A 24,167-nucleotide genomic window follows, 5' to 3' on the forward strand; every position below is an offset into this window, starting at 1 on the left:
AGAGTCAACTTTTGAGTTTGTCTCCTTATTACAGGAAAGCAGTGCTGAATGCATCCTCACTCCTGCTGGTGAGGATGGAAGGATGTTTCCTTGGGAGAAGCTCCTGTTTTGATATCTGAAGCAGGATTTTTACTGCTAACTCTCTAAAGCAATTATACCTGACACTTCAAAACGCAGGAAAATGCCTACCGTGATGCCAACACTTTAATTTGAAGAACATCTTCCGTGCTGGGACTGTCAATCTAGTCCTGAAAACACTTAAAAGAAATTACAGGTTGCCATGTTGTAAGAGCAGTGATGCATTTTGAGCACATCTACTCTCCAGTCTATTGGTTGTGTATAGTAGCTTAGGAAAAGGTAGGGGGAAGAAAGATGGAAGGAAAACTACTTAGCGAAGACTGAATGCTGAAGCCTGTTTCTTATTTTAGATAAGGATATGTCTCTGTAAACCTGTAATTATGTGTTAATGCATAATTGGCACCTGAATGCATTGTTATCATTTTGTTAATGAAATCATTGCTAGTCTAGCCTGAAGTACAAGCAAATCAAGTAGTTTGTGAAATCTGCATTATTTTTGGGTGGGGGTTATTTGTAGGCTTCCTACCTGAGTAGTACTGGTCTGTTCTTCTAGAATTGGAAGCAGCTGACACTGGATTTCATAAGAAACAGGAACAAAAGAGGAAAACATCTGAACTTGTTTTTTCCACTTCACTCCTTTTGTTAACTCAGAGGTTGGAACATGTTAAAAAAGAGAACTGTAAAAGGAATGAATTAATCTAAAATTTGTAATATAAATTGATTCTCCTTGGTGCTGCCTGTGGCATCCTGTTTCAAGAATGGTACACTTGGTCATGTGGCTGCAGAAACACCTATGCAGGAGCTGTTGTTGCGGTTTGGGCCAGCATGCTTCAAGAAAACATGTGAATTTTGTCCCCTCCAATTCTGAATCTATTCATATCTGTTGGAAGCCCCCCCCACCACGTTGGCGTTTCTCCATCATGTTAGAAAAATACTTGTGAGCAATTATTAAATAGGTTTTTTAAAATCAAGAGGGCTTTTAGAACCTGAAATAATTTAGTTTAATGATGGACTTAGCATTACTTTTTCGGCTAGTGATGAATGCCCAATCTAAAAATGAATTTGGCTTTATCATCGGTGGTTTTTTGTGACTTAAGTTACCTTGATTCAAAATTCCCTTCTCAGGTCCTGTCGTAAGGAATCATAGAATCATAGGGTTGGAAGGGACCTCTGGAGATCATCTAGTCCAACCCCCCTGCCAGAGCAGGGTCACCTAGAGCAGGTTGCACGGGAACGCATCCAGGCGGGTTTTGAATGTCTCCAGAGACGGAGACTCCACCACCTCTCTGGGCAGCCTGTTCCAGTGCTCTGCCACCCTCAAAGTAAAGAAGTTCCTCCTCATGTTTAGGTGGAACTTCTGATGTTCAAGCTTGTGCCCATTACCTCTTGTCCTGTTGCTGGGCACCACTGAAAAGAGCCTGGCCCCATCCTCCTGACACCCACCCTTTAAGTATTTATAAGTGTTGATGAGATCCCCCCTCAGCCGTCTTTTTTCCAGACTGAAGAGACACAAATCCTTCAGCCTTTCCTCATAAGAGAGGTGATTGAGTCCCCTAATCATCTTGGTAGCTCTCTGCTGCACCCTGTTTCCTTGAAACAGAAAGTCGGAACCAAGAACAGCCTGGCTTCCTTGAAGCAAGGTGGTCGCTGGAGGTCTGGGTTCTCTGAAGACTGGTGGCTAGCCAGCCTGCATATAACCATCCCTTCTAGCTCAGTGTTCAGACTCTTTGCAAGAAGACAAAAAGGGCAGGGTGAGGAGGGGTCCAGCAGGAACTGGGTCAGTGATGATCTTTCTGTTAGACGAACATTTGACGTCACTTTGAGCAACTGCCCTCTGACTCGGGAGCTTTTGGACTTTTCCCATTTGCACAGTAGACTCCTCTCTCGATCCCTGGATGAGGGTTTCTGAGTCAAAGAGCATTATCTGGCACAGAATAGGTGCTCTCAGGAGGAAAAGGAATAGCTAAGACTCTCAAAAGTGTTTTGTCCCATTCATACAGGAATGTAAAATATGGAGCTAATAAACTTTGTGTGATGCTGGTGCCTTTCAAATCTTCAGGGCAAAATAGTTTGGTTTTTTTTTTTTTTTGGATGGAGGCTGCTCTGCCTTAGTAACAGTGCAGATGGGTAGGCTGAAGCTGTTGGATAATAAATGAAGACTTTACTAGCATATTAGCTCTCCTTTGGAAGAAAGAAATTAATGCTGGAAGGAGAAAAAGGCTGGTTCTCTGTAATAAATCTTTCTCCAAATGTTCTGACCTCTTTTCCATCCTGTTTAGCCCTAATTTCTGGGAGTCAATAAGTATTATGGAGTCACCAGAAGATGTGAGGTAACATGCAGTTCCACTCACAGGCTCTGTTACTATTGATGAAAAGAAAATGAAATGGCTTTATGGTCACGTGTCTTGGCATGTAGTGCCAGAAGTGGCTCTCTGGAGCTTTCTGCAGAGAACAGGCAAGAGAGCTGGCAAGAAACCCTTTTTACTTTTAAATCCCATGCTCTGGTTGCCTATGTTTACATTGCTGCGATTGCTGTATGATGCAATGCCAGTTACTCATACAATTTGCCCTGTAAGGTAATTTAAATCAAATTAAATTGGCACCAAACTTAAAACTTTAAAATAGGACATATTGATTTGTTCTGTATCTGAGAAGTGCTCTGTTGCTGGAAGGCAGAGCAGACCTGCACCTGAGGAGATGGAGGCATGAGGTGGAATGGAAACCTGGGTTCTCCAGGACACGCTCAGTGTGTGTCAGATATTTACCACTGTTGTTTCTGTGCTGAATTCAGCCTGAAAGTGAAGAACAAATTTCCAGGACCTTTGTCAGGGAATGCAGTTATTCTTGGGTGGAATTACAATATCCAGAACCTGCAGATTTCTGTTGCTGTCTGTTCCTTATTCCGGTTTGTAATTTATACAGTCCTTTCTCATAAGGAGCTTCTTGCACTAATTTACTCCAGTTGCTGCTTAGTTTGAAAGGCCCGAGAGAGTTGGAAGATGCATGTTGTCCCCTAGAGGGCTGGATCTCCCCCCTCTCTCCCACTGGGAGGTTGTTAATGTTTTAAGAAGCAGTGAAAGGCAGCATTGGAGCCAACATGACTGGATTTCTTCCCTGCCTAAAGAATGCAGAACGTTCCTTTCCAGCCAAAGGGAAATTGTGCCACACGTTTGAAACAAAACAAGCAAACACGAAACAAAACAAAACTTTATTTTCTTTATCTGAGGTATGCTGGGGCTTTAGGAGCTCAAAGCTACAGATTTGGCATATTGCAGCCATGAGTAGTGTCTCTCGCAGTCACTGAGCAGGTTTTAAAAAGTAGGCTGGCCAGGAGACAGAGGGATGTAAAAAGCAGCCATGTCATTTCTTATCTCCATAATGTCACTTGGTTTTCCTTCTTAAAATTGGAAACCGAGTGAATTAGAAGTGGAGAGACTGGAAATGAGCGAAGAGGAAAAAAAATCTAAATAGGGATGCTGATTCATTAGTGGTTGTTAACTGTTCTGGATGCTACGTGAGAGGTGTTCATACCATTTTTAAATCACCTGAATGAAGGAAATGGGAAAAGAGGCTTGGTTTTATAATCTGGGATTAAAAGATCATGCAAGTACAGGGTAAATATGGGCTGGATAAACTGTCAGTGCCAGTCATTAAAAGTCTTGAGTGGTGTGAACTCCCTTTTTCTTTCATAAAGTCTCTTGCAGTGCATAAAGTTCCAGGCCTGTTTTGGCTTGCTTTGTTTCCCTATTGCAAAAGCCGGCAATAGCATCTGCAATTCCCTGAACCTGGGACAGGTACAGTGATGTTGGTGAAACGTAAGCTCTGATGGCCCCGCAGAAGGCAAAGTCTGGGCTGAGCTCATTTTACACTTACTGTTTTACATGTAGACATAACTCTTGTATGGAGATGCAAAAAGCTTTGCCCAATGAGTTTGCAGCCTACAAGAAAACACTGAAACAATTTGAGGAACCCAAGATGAACAACTTAAAATTCCTGTCAATTAAACATCTAGAATTGGGTTCCTTTTTGTGGGTTTAACTACGAGAAGTGTGCTTAAAGGCAGGCTTTGTTGCAGGGAAATTCTCTGCTGCAACTGTGAGCAAGTTGGCCCACTCTGTGGCTCTTCCTGCTGGTTTCCAAGAGTCTTACCTCTAGAAAATGTTAATGGCTTAGTTGTGCAGCCAGTAGACTGAGCAATTTGAATCAGTAATGAGCCATTAGCCTGAGTCAGTAATTAGGCTGAGCAGTAAAGGGTGAAGGCTCTCCTCAGGCAAACCCAAGTGGAGGACAGCTTGTGCCGATGTAAATAAATGTAACCATTTGTACATGGAGACCTGGAAGCTTTGTCTGCTGGTGGTAAGAAGTCAGGTGCAGCTGGCACTAATTCATCTGCCATCTGCCTGCAGGGAGGGGAGCATGCTGCCTCCGCAGTGGTTAGTACGTCTCAGAAGACAGGTAATATCTTGACAAAAACGTCGAGTTGAAATGTGACCCAAACCTGAGACTAGGACTTTAGTCTTCACCTTTTCCGGTTCTTTCTGAATTCAACCTGGTACTGATCAAATCTGAAACAGAGCTGTGCTATTACACAAACCAAGCTTCAATTGAGTGCCCAATTATTACTGTCTCTCCAACCTCATAAATATTGAGAAAATGCTCTGCGATGTCTTTAGCAGCTTGTGGAGGATGCAGAAAAGATAGAGAAATACTGGATGGCCTTCATCAGTAAGGTGAAAGACAAGAAAGTTAACTGGGGCAGTATGAAGTCAAGTGGTGGTTCTAGCTGGTGAACGCTGTCTTATGATGAATTTCTTGCAGAACATTAGCAGGTACTAAGTCTGCCGTGCTACCCAAACAGTTCTTCTTGATCCCTTATGTTACGTATTTTTCAAGATACGCTAGTTTCTGAGTCTGGGTGAAGGAGAATTTTCATGCAAAAATTGCTTTCTGAACTGTACAACTCTGTCATATAATGTTCCTAGACCAAGGCTGACATGTTTTTGTCAGGTTTTTTCTGGGTAAAATGTAAACGTGCATACAAAGTGTGCACATACCATTTGATGCGTCTGGACAGAGCCGCGTGTGTAGTGGAGCTGTGGGGAAAGTCAGAGTGTGCTATGCATGTCTGCGTCCTGAAAGCAGCAGGTTTGCTCTGTGTGTGCTGTGTGCCAGGTCCTCTGGATGGGCAAAAACTTGATTTGTCCTACCACGCACTGATGGTGACGGTTTCTTAGTCTACCCTGATAAAATTTAACAGGGGGCAGGGAAGCATCTCTGGGAGAAACATGAATGTGTGCTGCTTTTCATGAAACTAGGATAAAAACTCAGGTGACTGAAAAGTAACTGGGAGAGATTAGTGCAACAAAAAACCACTGTCCTGCAAAGGCCTGAGTGGGCTGGGAATAAAAAATTCTGTAGGTGGAATTTGTAGCACATAAGATTTTGGTTAGCTCGTATTTATATTTCTGAGCAAACTTAGCGGTGAAATTGAAGTTTGCTTCTGTATTATAAAAATAGTTCTGTAAAAAATACCATTACTTTAATCAGTACGCTTGACAGTTCGTAGATATTCAGAATTCTGTCTGGTTCCTATTGCTAGCTATATGATGTGCATAATCTACAAAATTGTTTATTAAATTACAGTTATATGTAATTATAGAAAGCAAGTGAATTTCATAGGTATGGCAGATTGTAGTTGGCCAATATTAGAGGTTTTGTGAGATAGAAAGAACCCAGCTTTTGACTGGGAGTTGTGATCGATTTTTGTGAGAACAGAGGAATGTAATTTTATAATACTATGGATACTGGGTCACTTTTCCTGAGTAGAGCAATGTTCTAAGAAACACTTAGATATAACTCATAAATCAAACAGGTTTTTGAAATATTAAGGTCTAGAAGAAAAATTCAACCTCAAATTTGCTACATAAACAGTAGAATTAAAAACAATCCTTTTGGGTCCCCACATCACTGACTTGTTTGAAATTGTTTAGTTTTCATCAAGACATTTTTTGTGGGCCTCAGAACATATGTATCAAATTTGAGGCTGAAGAAAGTTTCATAGGCAAATTCTGTTTTAAAGTATATTTTGTTCAATATAATGCAAGAATTCTGCTTTCATCTATAAAGCAACAGTTCTAATCGGTAGGTTAGTCTATATAATATGACTTAATAAAACTGTAGTTTACAAGTGTTATTATAGCAATCTACAGACTACTCATGTCTGTAATGTCTTAAGGACAGCTGTAAAGGTTTTTAAATGATTAAGTCATAGTATTGAGCAGCCTGGTGAGTAAATCTAATAAGCAGACTAACAATTGATTAAGCAACATCTGTTAAGATATTATTAACTGTTTATGTGCTATACACGGATTTCTGGTGTCTGACCAATTACAGCTTGCGGAGAAATGGAATAGTTCTGGGGTCTGTGGGTTGTTTTTGTCATTTAAATACTTCGTAGCTATGTGGCCTCAACACCTTTTCTCTTTTTAAAGAGTAGTTAAAAAAATTCTTCCCATGCTCTTTGAGTGTCTGGATCAGCATGCCAAGATGTTATACTATTACGCTATGTATTCCTCTAGATCCTTTAAAAGAACATTATTATAACTTTGAAATTAATAGTCCTAGACTTCCTGTCTTCTGTAGCTGTTTTTTAAAAATAAACCTGAGGATAAATTGGAGAAATTGCTGGGTTTACAGATAAGTGAAGCTAGAAGTTGTTTTCTTATTTCAGCCTAACATGACCTTATATTGTTTGAGCGTTCACATCCTGCAGAAGAATCTGGACATCTGAACGTTAGTGATTTCAAATCAATGTAATGCACCAGGAAATGTATTTAGTCGTCGGTGCAGGGGCTCTGTTAAGGGAAGTAGTGGAAGTACTTTCCTTTTAACAACTCTGCCCCGTGAGCTCTGACAAGATCTATATAAGTGAGATAAACTGTGAAATTGTGATGGGAAAGCTTGAATGCATGCAGAGCATGTGTGCTTGTAAGTAAGGTAGGGGGATGCTGGAGAGGCAACCGCAATGTTTGTTCAAGTTCTGGAGACGGCACCTGTGGGAATTAAAACTTCTTTAGAACAGATCTGGGTAGAATAATAGCTTCCCTCCATGCACTCATCTGGATTTTTGTTTCATGTTGACAGCAAGGGGACATGTATTGCAAAGCGCTTAGATAAAGGCAAGGGACGGGAGAAATCTTCCCAACTGACTTAGTTTCTCTGGGCTGCGTCTTTTCTGACTTTGCTCAGAGTTAGAAGCAGTTCTAGCAGTTCAGAGTTCTAAGACTGCTCAGCTTGGTGCTCAAATTCCAATGGGACCTTTAGTTGCTGCAGCAAAGCAATTCTGAAGCATGAGGACTTGATCGCTTTCATCTTGACTTTTCATGTTCTCACAAATGCACCTTTAAATGGTGATGGTTCTTAAGATCAGTTGTCTTGGGTTCCTTTTGAACAGTCAATCTGTAGATGTCTGGCAGTCTGTAACTTTGAGAAATTACCTTCTCTTAAAAATATTTTAATTTTGACAATGTCCTGTCACTTGTACTCTGTACAATTTTGAGATGTCCTTTGTTCCATACATACAGATTTCCTTCTGAAGCACGTTAGATCCTTTAGAGGTTCTTCCAGCACTACTCAGTTACCTTGCCTATCTGCCTCCATTCTTTTCTGTTCCTTCCCTCATATAGAAAAACTATTCCTTCAATTTCATAATCAAATACAAAAACTCCTTTAGACTAAATTCAGATCCTAGGGTGAACTAGCTGGAGCAGTATAGTTTGCAGAGTTGTGCTTATTCACTAAAGCTCTTAACCTCTACACTTAATGATCCTGGAGGGGAAAAAACCTGCAGAAACAAGTGGTGAAAAAAACATAGTTAAGTTTTTTCCTTTTTCCCTCATTTGCGCACATGCAATACAGACATAGCAGCGAGGTATCCATTCTCTTTGCCTGCGAAGAAATGAAAAGGCGTATTGTAAGCTCAAGACTAGTCTGGTTGTCAGCCAGGAATTAGTCCTCTAAAGGAGAAAGGGAGAGGGGCTGGCAAGAGAAGAGGCTGGGCAGGGGGAAGGGGGAGCTGGAAGAAGGAAAGTACACTTTGAGATGGGTTCAGCACACGGGGCTAGAGATGGAAGGGGTCTTGTGCTTCCTCAGCATGCAGGTGTTGGGAGAAAGGAAGGGAGCCTGTGTTCTTATACACGGGCATGTGTCTGGGGGAGCAGGGTCAAAAATTTAGACTATTTACTTAATCCCTTGGAACAGCTTTTTTCTCTTCTGTTTTCTTTTTGTGTTTAACAGACTGCTTTACAGGGTACACGTGTGGTAATTAACACATGCAGCTGTAGGGCTTCAGCCATATGTCTGAATTTCAAATGGCCATTGATCTGGGAAATTTGTTGCCGTCTCCACCCCCCACTTATAGGCTGTATTCCTTGAAGATGTGGGGGAATTTATAGAGTCTTTACCTTGAAGAGACCAGAGCTGGAAGGAGAGATGTGAAAGGGAATGTGTCTGATGTTGGGGGGAGAGGGAAGAGAGATTGTGAAATTCCAGTCACATCCTTCATGCCCCTTGCCCCAGGCCACCATGTATTTCAGGTAGCTTCTAAAAGGTACCCAAAGATAGGGATCTGATCATTAGTCATATGAAGCTTGCATAACAATCAGTAATATTTTTCCTCATTCAGCAAAGCAGTCTAAGATACGAATCACAATGTCCTTGTGGGCTTTTCAGATGTGCTGCCTTTTCCACAGCTGCAGGTATCCGGCCTCTTACACAGCCTAGAATTGGCAAGGTGGAGCTGATTGTGCACTCTGAGCAGCCTTTCAGGAGAGGTAGTCAAGGAGGGGGTGTTGACAGGGGTGGGGAGGAACAGAATACTTCACATCAAAGCAGAGGCTTCTGAAAAAAGATGTGATATATTGTAGGTAGAATCAAATCCGAGAGACTAAACTAAACAATCGTACGGTGGTTGTTGCTTTTGCCAACTGTCATCAGGCAGCTGTTGACGGTGCTATAGAGCTTTCTGCAAACTTCTCTCTGAGTTTGGGGCTATGTCAAGTGCTAAAATCTTGCTATGAGATATGGTGTCTTAAGTGAAATATTTCTTTGTGCAGAAACTTTTTTGCTCCCTGTTTTATTTCAAAAGTCACTCAAGGCAGCAAGCCAAATGGAAGATGGTTCAAAATTAAGATACTGTGGTTTAAAATCCTGCAGTATCTATCATACTTCTAGTGCTTAGAGAATGAGATAAAAATGTATTCTTCTACCAAGTTGGAAGTGATAAAAAAGTAAGCCTTGTTTCCTCCACTTCCCCTCCTTCTCAGGAAGAAACTATTGCTGATTCCTTGATCTCATCACTCACTCCACAGTGTAAGTAATGCTGACGCTTTGAGGCGTTTCTGCTCTGGAAAAAAACCCAACAAACGTTCCTAACAGTATGTACTCCAACCCTTGCTGAAGGGGGACTGTGATTTACCCAGCCCTTATAATATTGCTGCTCTGTTTTTCCTGTGTTCTGCCTGTCCTCTCCACTTTCCTGGTGAAGCTTAGTGCCAGGACTGTCTGGAGCAGCCATGTGTATCCTACTGTCTCTTCTGACTCACCACCCTTTTCTTCCTTTATTACTCTGGACAGTGTTCTTTCTTGGAACAAGGTGGCCTAACATATCTTTTGTGGATTGGCATGACCTTTTCCAAATAATTTGGTTGTAGCCTATGTTGATATGCACTTGGGTACAACTTTTGTTACAGAGATGCAGGGCCTAATTCTTCTTTATTCACTGTTTATTACAGCTGTTTTATTTCCTTTCAACTGTTTATCTCCCTGAAGAATAATGTTATTCCTATTCTTCTGCTCCTCTTCATTACCTTCATCCTTTTCTCTAGAGAAAAAGATTTACAACCATATAATTGCTGGGTTGCATTTACCACATCAAGGCTTTTCTACGTCAGTTGACCTATGAAGGTGTCTGATGGTCAAAATGAGCCTTGGAGACTCAGTTTTGGAATTTAGTGCCGTTCCCAGAGCCAGCTGCCATCGTCCGTTAGGAAATATGTCATGATTCTTCAGTAACCATCAAGTAGTCATGATTTTTGGTAACAGGTAGTTTTTGATGGCTATGTATTATGACCAGTCCCAAAAGCCACCCGGTCCCCTTGGGTTTTTGTAGCTATCTCTCCATTTCTCCTTGGGTATCTGTATCAGCAGGGGAATGTCATTAGACTTTTGAAGTACAGCTGAGTAGACAGCTGAATGGAAAGTATTCTTTACTTCCATAGGGAGCCTCTTTCTTAAGCCTTTAGACTTCAAGGTATTCCATTAGCCTTCTCCTGTGCTGTTGTAGCTGAGCTTTTTACGACACTGAAATTGCTGCAGGTATGTAAGGATAATAGCTGTGCTTAGTAGTGCTTGCATGTTCTTGTTTTTTAGCTGTGCAAAACATTGCTAGTAGCTGTGAAACATCAGTCTGCTAGGACAGGCAGGCTGCAATCCTGCTTGAAAACTTTACTGGATGACCGGAGCAGAACCTGGAAACGGAGCCGAGGCTCTGACCTTTGCTCTACTTCTCATTCCTCAGCAAGAACTTGAACTAGTATATTTTAACCATGCTCTTTTGGCTGGTGAGGATGGGCTCACAGCTTGTGTGCTACAAAATGCTATGAAATTATCTGCTGTGAAATAAATGGGTTTACATGTAAATGTATGGCATTTACATGTAGTGTTTCTAGGCAAGCTGTACAGTGGGGCCAATGGAGTCTAGGCCAAAGAGGGATTTTAATGTTGTCTCTGCTGCTGCCTGGCTGATTTCATGAGGTGTATGAAAAATACAAAGGGAGATAAATTCTGACACCGTGGGATTGGGAATATGCTCATTTTTCAAGATAAAAGTATTGTATAGTTTATACAGTCATTAAGAAATTACTTTTTTGATTATTACCTCAGCAGGGTGGCAAGAAAAGCGGCAGGATAGAAAAGATGCAGCAATACCAGGGAAATACTGCCTTCTTCCAAAGGATTACGACACGTTGCCTATGAGGGAAGGGAGTAACTTGGCTCAAAGGGAGAAACGGTCAAATCTGATACAGTGGAAATGGTAGATTAACAAAAATACGTATGACATGCATTTTAGCAGCGCCCTCAAGAGCCTTTGAACGGATGATAAGCAGGTTCTTTAAGTTTTTTTTTCCTTTTTTTGCTTTGTTGGCAATTTGAGTCACTCTGGGAATGAATTGAAGGTTTTGAGTTAAATCAAGACAATTAAAACCATTGCCAAGCTAGATGCCATTCTCTTTGAGGAGGGGACATAACTGAAGGAGATAAAGCTTGGTTCTGTAGGTCAGGGCCGATGACAACAGGGTGTATTTCTAAGTCATACGATGCCACGTGATTTCTGCCTACCTTCACAAATGAAACTGCTGCGAGTAGAGTAGTGTTGGGGGAGGGTGGGATTAACAAGTCTCTGAAGATGGTGGTGGGATACAGGGGACATGCCTTCACAGCTTGAGAGTGATTCCACATTGATGAAAATAAAGCTTTTTGTGCAACTCAAACTGGAGATGGTCTCAGACTACCCTGGCCTTAATTACCTGCTTCTCCTTTTTTGCCAATAAGGTTCAAATCTGCCTTGGGCATTTATTTTCCCATTACTTCCAAATCTTTGAAGATACCTGTTTTGCCTTTTGGGTATGAATTTGGCTGTATAGTCTGAAAATTGTAAAACTGCATAAGGTGAACCTATGTGCAATGACAAGCCTTCTCCATCCAGGCTTCCCTTGCATTTGACCTTAGAAATCCTCTATTAACCAAACTGAAATCTGATCATCTGCTGCTCTGCCCATCTCTTACAGACAAATCGCTTCAATAGAAAAGATGATCTCTGTGTTGGACTTTCGCTGAAAAATGAACTGAAAAGTCTAGTTAAGTTCAAAACAGCAGGACTGTGTGCAGGTTCCTTGTTCTGAATTACTTCTTTATCCAAGATACTTGAGAGATACTGCTGCTACTTGTACAAAACTCCAAGCCTGCAAAATTGGTTAAGACTGTGGTTTATTGTTCACAATTTGAAGAGAAAATGGCTGAAACCCAAGAAATCTTATTTCACAGGTTACAAGGTTTTGAACCCCTCATTTATTACTCTCTAGAACAAAAGAGAGATCACATAAGCTTGTGGCTCCCTGCTGTCCTCCCAAATTAGTTGATAGCACTATAGTTGGGACCTTAGCTTGAGAAAGGGGAGAGCAAAAGGTGGGTCTCAAGTTTGAATTAGGTGCGTGCTCTAAATGCTGGCTTTGATTATTTTAAGGTTCTTGCTTTGTCTTCTGCTTGGAAGCATGCCCATATACCTGAGGAAGACTATTATTTGGAATGCCGCATTTCTGAGTGGGTTAAAACAACAACTTTTCACAAGTACTGAAGCAAATTTACATCACTAGAAAGTTCACAACCAGCTCAGCTTAATTCTCTGAGCCTTCATGGCTGCTGCTTTTTCCTAGAATAACATGTATGTCTCTCTGCAAAGGCACCAAAATCTGTCAGAGTTTTGACATCAAAGTGGTAAAGTATAATGGCTTAGTTTTCAGCCACGTTGTCCTCCATGCAGCAGTACTAGGAAGACTTTTTTTTTTTTTTTTCTTCCTCTCCAGAAAGGTTTCCATAACTTATGAAACAAAGTCAGGTATTTAAGTGGTAATTACCATAGGGCTTGGTTCAACCTGCAAAGTTCAAATCTGAATCTGGATCTGAACTTTCCCAGAGGCAGGGGGTGTGTTTGGACATTGTGTTGGTTTGACCTATTATAGTGGAAGTTCTGAAATGCAGGTCCGGATGTGGTCTGGGATTCTCTATCTTCCCAACTATGAGACATTCAGGGCCACTTGTTTTGTTTAAACTGACTCCTGTTAAATGATACAGAATTGAAATAATATAAAACTGGATCTCATTTTGGGGAAGGTGTCTACAGCATTGTTTCTGAAGGGTAATAATATCTTGCTGTGCCTTTATTTTTCACAAGGAGCTGTGTGAAAGCTATGAAGAATGAGAAGTTAGAGGGCAGGTTTGTTTTGGCTAATTACTGTAGAAGTACCTTGAGATCTTAAGCAGTAAATGAGGACTTTAGATTTTAGAGAGATCCTATCTGAATCTCGGGATTCAATATTTTTAAAGCCACCGAATCCCAAAGACTAGAGTATTGCTATTAATACAGAGTGCTGCTCCAGACCCCTTTTGACACGTTTGCTTTTGAAGGCCCAGTCCCAGGAAGAGGGAGCTCTTTGTTTGCCATCAGAATAAACTCATTGTACACCCAGACAATTAACTCTTCAATCGACTTGCCAGCCTCTGTAAAGCGCTCCAGTCCTCTCTCTGTCTATCTCCAGTTCTATTCAGACACTTAAGCACACCAATGTTTTTTGTTTATTATTCTGAAAAAGTCCTTCACAAGAATAGTGGAGCGGATCAACATTGTCCTCCCAGCAGCATTTATCTCCGGCTGGCAGTGAATGTGTCAATCAGGAATCAAAAAGCCAAACAGAGGAGGCTTTGAATTGTGTCACGGGGGTCAGAGCTACTTCCAGCTGTCTGTGCATGGGATAGGTTTTCTCGCAGGGCAAAGAATTGTGCTGCCATACAAATGCACTGACTACATTGGACCACAAAGTCCTCGGGGTTTGAGTGGCTTTTTCATGTTGATGCACCTGCGAGGGAGATGTGAGGAGGAAGCGGGGGGAACTAATGCCTTCCAGAAGGCGCAGGCGAAGGCTCCTCTCCTATGTGGATGAGGCCTGGAATGCAGTGTTGAAGTAATCACTGTCTGTGTCTGTACTGCATATAGAATAGTTGAAGTAAGAAGGGAAAAATCACTGTAGTGATAGTGCAACTCTACCTTTGCAGTTAAGAGCTCCTAAGCCATGCAGAGGCCTTTCATGTTGAGCACTTATGCACATTTTCACCTTTTTAAGCAAAACTTTTCTGTTTTTTTGGTGTGTGTCCAAGTGTTTGTGGGTTGTTATATCCAAAGGGAACACATTGTTGCTGTTTCTTAAAATGAAGGCAATAAAGACTGAGAGCTTGCTTTTGCTGATTTGGTTTAAAAAGTTGGGCTTTTTCTTAACAGCTGCTGGATCTTCATGCATAGAAGCGGTTGGAGTTGATCTTAAAGGTCTCTTCCAATCTAAATGATTCTGTGAAAAGGGATGTGAAAACCTGTCAGGGAAACCTATCTGCACTGGTGCATTTCCATATTTCCATTTCAGCTGCTTGGCAAGAAATTATCCTGATTTGGCTGGACTGTAAGAATTTTTTTTTTTTTCTTTTTCTTTTTCTTTTTTTTTTTTCCACGAGTGCTACTTTCTGTGACCAGCAGAAGGAGGGAGGTGATTGTCCCCCTGTACTCAGCACTGGTGAGGCCACACCTTGAGTATTGTGTCCAGTTCTGGGCACCTCAATACGAGAGAGACATCGAGGTGCTGGAGTGAGTGCAGAGGAGGGCAACGAAGCTGGTGAAGGGCCTGGAGAATAAATCTTATGAGGAGCGATTGAAGGAGCTGGGACTGTTTAGTTTGAGGAAGAGGAGGCTGAGGGGAGACCTCATGGATCTCTACAACTACTTGAAAGGACACTGTAGAGAGGTTGGTGCTGGTCTCTTCTCACAGGTAATTAGTGATAGAACAAGAGGGAATGGGTTCAAGCTGCAACAGGGTAGGTTTAGACTGGACATTAGGAAAAAATTCTTCACGGAAAGAGTGGTCAGACACTGGAATAGGCTGCCCAGGGAGGTGGTGGAGTCACCATCCCTGAATGTGTTTAAGAGTCGTTTAGATGTAGTGTTAAGGGATATGGTGTAAGGGAGAACTTTGTAGAGTGGAGATGATGGTTGGACTCGATGATCCCAAGGGTCTTTTCCAACCTAAATGATTCTAAGATTCTGCATTTATATTGGCAATATATGTTTCTGCATAAAAGTTGCATAGACTATTAAATTAATTATGACTTGCTGAAACTGTTTCAGTTGATGTAGGGAAGGATTGCGATTAAGACAACAATTTGCTTCACTCCTACGATACTGGAAGAGACGTGTTTTTGTGTAAGACCCCATGTAGTGCAAACACAGGTTTTGTTGTCTTTTTTCTTAATACTTAAAACAACACGCCCAAGCCTGGGCGTAATACATAGAAATGTCAAACATGTAAAATTGCATCTTGAAGATTCAGGAGCGGCACAGATACGGGGCGTTTGAGTTGAGCTGTCAGGTCTTTGCATCTGACTAGAGTTACTAAAGCCACAGAAAGATGTGTATATGACTTAAGTCCCTGTCCCTCAGGAGTGCTTAAGTCTACAAAAGCTCATCTCCCTACCCATTAGTTTGACAGACTCACTAAGGGTGAGCTTTGCTACATAAAACAAGACATGCTAAGAATTCAGTCATTATCCTGGCTATCCGTGCTCCAAGTTGCCTATTTAGCTTCAGCTCTGTAATGGCTCACTCAAAACCAGATGATGGTAAGTGATGGAACAACTTGACAGCCCCCTCCCAGGGCAGGGCTGTGCACTTAAAATTGTCATCCTCTTATTTTATCAGGCTGACTCAAAATCTGGAAATCCTTGATGTTCAAGATGTAGAGTTACAAAAAAAGACCAGATTTTGTACAAGTCTGAAAGGTTGACCCCATAAACACTAGCGCTCTTTAAAATGGTAGAAATGTTTACGGAGTGTCTCATGGATTCCAGTGATGACACAAAGGTGATGTACTGAAGGTTGAGGTTGCTTAGGAAGAGTATAGAACTTAGTCTGTTAGCATGGTGATGCAGGCATACAGATGACTTTTGCAGTGAGTGTATTGTTTCCTGGGTAAGGATATATGATATGGGAGGTTAATTCTGTCACCTAACTTTCCCTTTTCTTCAGCTTGCATTAGGTGGCTGGAGGCAAGAGAAGTGATTCACAGCAGCAGGAAGTTACTTCACATTTTTCCATAGTAAGTTAGATTTTTTCTATGTCAGGGAGTTTACTTTTCCCCAGACATAACTCAGGTTGCTCATGGCCTCAGTGCCTGTTGTTCAGAGTAAAAAGATCACTTTAACAGTTGTTTTTCGCATGAACTGAATCTCCTTGTCCCTCAGCCCCAGTGTACGCTGCAGTCATTCCAGATGTGGATGCTTGCTAGATATTCTGCAAGGATAAGGGTAAGGGAGGGAAGTTGTAGTGGGAGCATAAAGAGCATTTGCCCAGCACTAGCAATAGATCTGAGTTATTGTCAGGTTAACACAACAGAAGCTATTCTTAAGCTTACGAACCTCTGATAGCAGTAGTGCAGGTGGGCTTCTGGCTTGTAGCCATGGTATCTTAATGTGAAAATGGCTTGTGTGGACCTGCCTGTTTCACTGTTAACCAGTGATAAGATAAAAATACCATTTTTAAGTTGACACCAGTTCCGCCAGAAAAATGAGTTCAACTTTTGCAGGTGTAGGAGACTTAGTGGAAAGGAGTTTTATGGCTTTAAAACTATGTCCCATCAGAGGTATTCTGTTGAGTGATGCTGTCTGTATTAGTGGTCGTCGTAGAAAAATAAAGTGTGTATTTATGCTGGGCTGTAAAAATGGAAGAGAAGCATGCCAATGTATTCTTCATCAAGGCTCTGAGAGTATTCTGCAACCAAGGGAAATTATCTCTGATGATTCTCCAGTATGTGAGTTCCTCATCTGGAAGCATTGCCATCTAGAGGAATTAGGAAGCACTTACTTGACCTCTTTGATCCCTCTATTTGTGACATGCTCTGCATGAGGATCTACTCCAGTTACACAGCTTTTTTGATAGCGTGGAATTTAATAGCTTTTTGAAGAAAGGAATAGATCATACTTGATGAACATATTACAATGGCCTTTGTCTCCAAAGTAACAGTATCCTGTACATCTCATATAATATCACAGGAGATCCCAGGTCTCTCTAATACCTTGTTTTTTCTGTTCTATGTTAAAATGCTTTTTTAAGCAAATACAAAATTTTTGTTCAAAAATTTTTGCACAAAATGTTTGTTCAAAACTTTCAGGTATGTAAAGTAGAACTTATTCCTTGTTTACCAGGAGGAAACAGGCCAGTGGAACAAATGTTCAGTGTGATGAACACTGTGTTGAGCGAGAGGAAAAATCGAATGAGAGTAGACAAGTATTAGGGTTGTTCTTCTGCCCAAAGGGAACAGCAGTGAAACTCTTTGCCATAAGCTAATTTGAAACACTGAGACCTACTGAGAATTCTTCGGTTTAAGAAATAGATTTGGTAGTTTCAGAGTAAGAAGCTAGCAGCTGGGAAGTGAGCATGGTGTTTTTAATAAAGTACAATTTTGTCTCTTATGTGACTATTTCATGACCTTTAAAAAAAATAATCAGAAATATCTCTGCTTTTGATTTTTGAAATATGGTGAATGTAATCACAGGGCTCTTGTCTATTGCATTTTTTTCATCTATGTGTGATGAAAGAACTATACTTGCTTGAACAACAGGAGAGTAATTATACTTCCCTCTATTTGCAAAAACCTTAACACTATACTGGGTTCTGCTATAATGTGGACTTCGTGACAATTTGGCCTCAGAAACTCAATGAGGAAATGATTGTGAAGTTCACAACCATTTTACTGAGATGATCTTAAAAAAAAAACACAGTTCAAAGGTTGGTGTTTTTGTTTATCTGCTGCATTTCTTCTGTCACTGTTTAATACCCTTCAGTAGCTTAATGGCTAATTTTATATGAAAACTGCTACAAAATTTGCTTTCTTTAAGAAGAATGTATTTCCTGAACTGTAATTGCTACTGTCTCTGTTCCTCACACCTACACACATGAGCCAAAAAGAAACCCCCTGAACCTGAAGCGTCCCAAGTTCTGCCAAAGTTCACATAATGGTTTGGATAAACAGTGTTGTGGCTCTGATCCACTTCTAATTTTTCTCCATTGTTGGCTTCTGGGTTGCTGCTTTAAATCTGAAAAGCAATTCTGTAATTAGTTGGTGCAGAAGCATTCATGAGAACAATAGGAATAAACTTATTACCATGCTGGCAATTATTTTTTTTAATGCCAGGTCTCTTCCTATTTTATATAACGTAAGAATTATTCACCTTTCCAGTTGTTCTATGAGTATCTTTTGCAGTTTTGGGTTGGTTTCTCAATCTGTAAAGCCAATCATGCTGACTACATACTGCTCATTGCTTCATTACAGCATGAAGTGTCATCCTAAATAAATAAAATGCCATAGCTGTGGTTTCTGGGATCTTGTAGAAGCAGAGCAGCCTATTCTGACAAAAAAGTAAAGACCAACTATTCACTTTTACACAGAGATTTCTTTAAAGGGCAAAATCTTCCTTCTTGTAAATAAAGCAAAATTTGTGAAATATTTCCAAGAACGTTGCTCAAACTTTTAAAGAAAAATACTGCTTATCCATATTACTTCTAACACCCAGTAACAGGAAAACTCAGAACAAGAGTTGGCTGAGAAATGGCAAGTATTTTTTCTTCCAAATATTTTTGCTATGCTTATAATTAAGCATAAAACCAAATACATTGATCAAGAGAGAAAATGACAACAGCATGTCTTGCTTGTTTATGTCAACCTTCTTTACTTCAATGGATCTCTGAGGTTGAAATGAAATTACCATCAAGTTTTTTCTTTTTGTGAATTAAATTGCTTTCTGTGGAAATGCATAAAATTAATGATCTGTGGAAGAGGTCAGGCTTTTGCTCACTTTATAAAACTGCAAATACAGGTATTGGTGGAAAAATACTTTACAAGCCTCTGTTTTCTATCTCTGCCTTTCCTTTCCCCTTCCATTTTTTTTTTTTTTTCAATAAAACCAATATAAGAGAAGGCTGAGGATGGTTATTGCTACTTCTAGGAAAGGCTGTCCGATGCATCTTTCCTCCAAATGGCTTCTGCCCTGTGCATCTGATACAGTCGTGGAGATGGTGGCAAGCCTGGCTCTTCTTGCATAGACTTCTCTCTCCAACTGGTTTTTGCTGTGCAACTTTCCAGGTTATTGCCAACTTTGCTGATGCCTAGTGTCATCTCTGCCTGTAATACGTGCAAAAATAGTTGTTACAAATTGTAAGTTTCTAAAGCCACTGTATTCCAAAGAGGAGAAAAAAATAAGCAAATCTAGGCTAATCTCATCTTAGTTTACTTCCCAACAATGCTCTACATTCATATCTTGCAATATAACAAAGGACTTTACAGTTTTTTCCAGCTTAGCTTGCCCACAGTTGAAGGTTTTTGCCTCACTTAATGCTATGCCACACAGCACTCCTAGTGCTGTGTAAAAATGCTCCAAGCTGGGGTGTGAAATCCAGATCCCTCTGAGTGCTGAGGAAATTAAACTCAGCCTGAATCCAAGCTGGGCCTGTAGATATGATGGATAGGCATACCAAGCCAAACAGAGTGTAAACTCAACACTTTTCCCTGTGGTCCATCTCTAAATGTTGAGATTTATATTTCCTGTGGAATCTTTTTTGGATGAAACTTTTAATTATGAAAGGCTTGTGGTCAGAAGACATGGAGCGCTCTTGCATATGAAAAACCTAATAGAAATTCTTTTTCCACAATTTTGCAATTAGAAGACATTGCCACAGCATTGCAATTAGAGAATACCTTGATGCAGACATTGAAAGAAAAAAGATTTGCTATTGACCATCCCTTTCTAACAGCTTTGCAGTGAACGCTGGTGCCAGGTTCTGCACAGGTAAGTTTTTCAGAAGAAGAGTTTTTCTTCTGAACAAAAAGAGTAAGGAGAAAGACACAGTGGGACAGCAATCCCCAAACCTCTGCTGTCTCAGGAAATGTCCTGTGTGGGATCTATAGCCACCTGAAACTAAGGTGGTGATTGCCTGACCAGTGCAACAAGGGGAGACTACCAGGTGATGCACACCAGTGGTCTGGGGAGGGAGAGGGGAGGGAGGGGAGGGCAGCTTCTTTTAAGTCTAGGGATAGTGGTTGATGCATGCTTGCTATGTAAAATGTTATTGCTCTTAGCGTAAATGGAATAATTTGTTTTCATTCTGTCTGTCTTCTCTCTCTTCTGGACTTGGCCGGGCCATGTACAAATCCCAATCATTCAACAGTACTGGAGAGTAGATAGTATTTACCTCAATAATGGTAGTTTCTTTTCGATTCTTTTTAACTCTCAATTCAGATGATGGTTCGAAGCCAACGCCTACCATGGAAACCCAGCCTATTTTCGATGGAGAAGGTAAGAGCATCCCTTAAAAAAAGAACAACACAATAATAACAAAAAAGCTATTTCTGTCTCTCTTTTTCCTAGAATATATGGCTCAAATGCTTTCTTTATCCTGCAAAGCAGAAAAGCCAGTGAATCTCATAAGTTATCCAAACTTCACAGTGCCCTTGGGACGTCAGGTATTTTCCCCTAATCCTTTTTCATCCTCCTCTCTTCCCTGGAATCCAACAATAACACCAGTTGACCAGATTCCTGGGGTAACCTTGGAGGAAAAGGTGTCATGACGAAAAAAATGTGCATTGAGTCAGAAATGGCAACTTCCTTTAGACTGACCTTACCCTCTCCCTCTCTCCACCCTCTTGATACCGATGCTGGGAGTTTCATAACCTCTGCAACACGTTGCAGCGTCACGAAAGGGAGGGCAGTGCTAAACCACAGCTTGTGAATGTTGACTTGGAAGAAAATTGCTGGGAGGTTTCTTTATTTAGCAATTACTTTCATTGACGCACATACTATTTAAGCAAATTAAGTCAGTGTCCTGGGCCCACTTAATTCACAGCCCACCAAGGCAGTCTACTTCTCAAATGGGCTAATCTTGCGATTGTATTATTTTGTAGAGGGAATATCAGATGTTAGTCCATTGGAATCTGTGAAACAAGGATAAAATGGCTGTCATCAGAGGGTTCAAGCCTTTTACACACACAAACATAAATAGCAGTGGGGATAGTGGTCCTTGGGTAGTGAACGGGCCTATTAGCAGCTGCTTATATCTTGCATATTGCTTGGAAGTAGCGCGTGTTTTCTACAAATTTAAACCCCCAACCATTATAGTTAAGCTGTAGGCTGAAATCCGAACCACTCTGTGGCCCACCTGAAACCGTGGACCTCAAGGCATTGAGAGAAAGCCTAAGCATTTTCATACTGAACTGCTGTACTTGGCGCTTTTTTTTTAAACTGGATCGAAGGCAGAAACAGAGACTACTGAGCAGGAGTAGGTGGTGCTGCTGATACCTCCTGATTTCTTGTAAAAACAGGTGATGGGATGAGGGGGGGTGTTACTAAAATAAGTTTATTTAATGGCAAGTTGTTGTAGTGCTGTCACTTCTATTCAGCAATCATAGGTTTGTAAGAATCTTCTTGTGAACTTTAAGAAACAAAGCAAGGCCCTCGGAGCAAAAAAACATTCTCCAATAAACAGAGGAGACTGAAGCCATGCTGACTATCTCTTGTTTATATCAAAGGAGAGTTCCTCTTGGCAGCAAGCTGATGTTGTATTAAATTGCTGTTTGTAATCACAGCATGCTCCTGGCCTTTAAGTTTTCCCCTGTGAAGGTGCCCATAGATATTGAAAGGAAAGAATGAACTAATAAAATGCAGGAGTGAGCTGATCTGGTTAATACAGCTTGTTCAGAAGCTCCTTCTAGGAGAGACTCAGCATTTTGGGTCATCCAAATAAAACTGGGCAAAGTTTTTAAGAAATGGTGTAGTGAACAGACTTTCTGTGGTCCTTCTGGTGACAGGCAGAGTCTGAAAAAAATCTTGTCCTATCTTCTATGAAAAACATTTTCAATCAAAAACCTTTGCTTTGATTTGCAGGTGAAATCAAGTCTGATAAATGGGCTTGGACTGTATGATGAAAGATTGCCTTTCACAAATCTTGCAATATATTATGCAAGACCTTATCTCCTAGATGTCGAGAGAGAATGACTAATGCAATGGCTTCCTGTTGTACTAACAGTGTCCCTTATGGCTTGGGAGAAGAGAGTATGGGTATGACAGGCAGGTTAAGCTATGCATCGATGAATAACCTCTGCTAAGTTTGTCGCTCTGTATTTTTGTCATTCCTGTTAATAAAATTGAATTAACTAGATTTCAGTAGTTGTAGCGACAAGCGTAAGAAAATGCATTCTGGGTCTGACCAAAAGTTTGTATATACGCTACAGATGGGGGCTGAGCTCTTCTCCCTGGTGACAAGTGATAGGACAAGGGGAAGCGGGTTCAAGTTACGTCAGGGGAGGTTTAGATTAGATATTAGGAAACATTTCTTCTCTGAAAGGGTTATTAAACATTGGAATAGGCTGCCCAGGGAGGTGGTGGATTCACCATCCCTGGAGGTGTTTAAAAAAAGGGTAGATGGGGCACTTAGGGACATGGTTTAGAAGTGGCTCTTGTCAGGGTAGGCTAAAGGTTGGACTCGATGATCTTAAAGGTCCCTTCCAACCTCAACGATTCTATGATTCTGTGATTCTACCTTTGAGCATACTGTCTCCAACAGTGGCTCAAAGTGGGTACATCACGAGAGTGTAAGAAGCGGTTAGCCTGGAGATGAGAAGACTTAAAGGTGACCTAATAGCAGCCTTCCAATACCTACAGGGAGGTTTATCGAGAAGATGGAGCCAGGCTCTTCATAGGAATGCATGATGAGAGACAACAGTCATAAATTGAAACAAAATGTTTCGACTGGATATAAGGAAAAACTTATTCACCACGAGTACAATGAGGCAGCGGAACAGAGAGGTGATAATCATAGAATGGTTCAGGTTAGAAGGGACCTTAAAGATAACCTAGTTCGAACCTCCCTGCCATGGGCAGGGACACCTCCCACTAGACCAGGCTGCTCAAAGCTTCATCTAGCCTGGCCTTGAACACTTCCAGGGATGGGGCATCCACAGCTTCTCTGGGCAGCCTGTTCCAGTGTCTCACCACCCTCACAGTAAAGAATTTCTTCCTAATATCTAATCTAAATCTCCCCTCTTTCAGTTAAAACTGTTATCCCTTGTCCTGTCACTCCGCTCCCTGATAACGAGTCCCTCCTCATCTCTTCTGTAGGCCCCCTTTAGGTACTGGGAGGCTGCTATGAGCGCTCCCTGGAGCCTTCTCTTCTCCAGGCTGAACAACCCCAACTCTCTCAGCCTGTCTTCGTAGGAGAGGTGCTCCAGCTCTCTGATGATCATCATGGCCCTCTGTCCTTCCTTTCTGAGCCAGTTGGATAAAACCGTGAGCAACCTGGTCTGTTCTTATAGCTGGCCCTGTCTGGAGCAGAAGTTTGGACTGGACATCTCAGGATGTCATCCTGAACAATCCCTTGATTCTATCTGAGGAAACGTCATGATACTTAACTAGAGTACTGTCTCGGTGTCTTGGATAGGTCCTGAGGAACAGCTTGTACTTGATGACTGATGCAAATGTCAGATGACAGAAAAGGGCAAAACACTTATCCATTCACCTGTCAGGTCTGTGCTTTTCAGAGATGTTCAAAAGAGTTAAAGTCCAAATCCCATTCAATTTCAGTGGGTTTGTGATTTGCTGGGTTCCTGAAAAATGGTGTATTCAAAGTCAGGCAACCAGTGTGGAGCTGATAGCAACGTGAATGGACAATAGAAATACAGAATTTTTTCATGCTTTATTTTTGGGTGCCTACCTTCGATCCACCGGGGGCTGACTTTTTTCAGAGGGCATTAAATACAGTCAGCTGCCCCTGAAATGTGTGATACCTCTTGGGCCTCAGCATCTCTAAGATGAAGGTTCACCTTTCTCATGTTTTCACCTACATTAGAGGATAATGAAAATTCAAATTTAAGGCATAATAAGTTCCACTCCCTACCATCTTCCCTGAGGGCATAACAGAGCAGTGCCAGAGATAATGTAGATCAGATAACTTAAAACTCTCCTGTCCAAGGTTTGAATCATAAAGCAGCCATCTCTGTGAAAATTATTTAACTTCATTACAATGCAGATCTTAGTGATGTTCATAGTGAATCTCCTCTTGGGACAAGATTCTCCTCTGCAGAAGTTGCAGAAGAGTATTTTATTAATGGTCTTTGCTATAGTTTTAAATTTAAAGTTTTATTTCCTCCTGTACTTCCTAGGCTCTTTGC

At 41.2% G+C, this 24,167-nt stretch overlaps 1 protein-coding gene across 5 annotated transcripts in view; it reads left to right on the forward strand.

Annotated features, from left to right (window-relative positions):
* SMOC1 (SPARC related modular calcium binding 1) overlaps positions 1–24,167 on the forward strand; it is a 134,245-nt gene that overhangs the window by 65,241 nt on the left and 44,837 nt on the right. For 4 of the 5 annotated variants that reach the window (XM_063333244.1, XM_063333245.1, XM_063333247.1 and 1 more), the window contains exon 6: positions 20,212–20,301. In XM_063333244.1, coding sequence (XP_063189314.1) covers positions 20,212–20,301 — 90 coding nt within the window. The remainder of the gene's footprint in view (positions 1–20,211; positions 20,302–24,167) is intronic. The other variant, XM_063333246.1, reaches the window with a different exon arrangement.

Source organism: Chroicocephalus ridibundus, chromosome 4, assembly GCF_963924245.1.
Source record: "Chroicocephalus ridibundus chromosome 4, bChrRid1.1, whole genome shotgun sequence".
Taxonomy (NCBI): domain Eukaryota; kingdom Metazoa; phylum Chordata; class Aves; order Charadriiformes; family Laridae; genus Chroicocephalus; species Chroicocephalus ridibundus.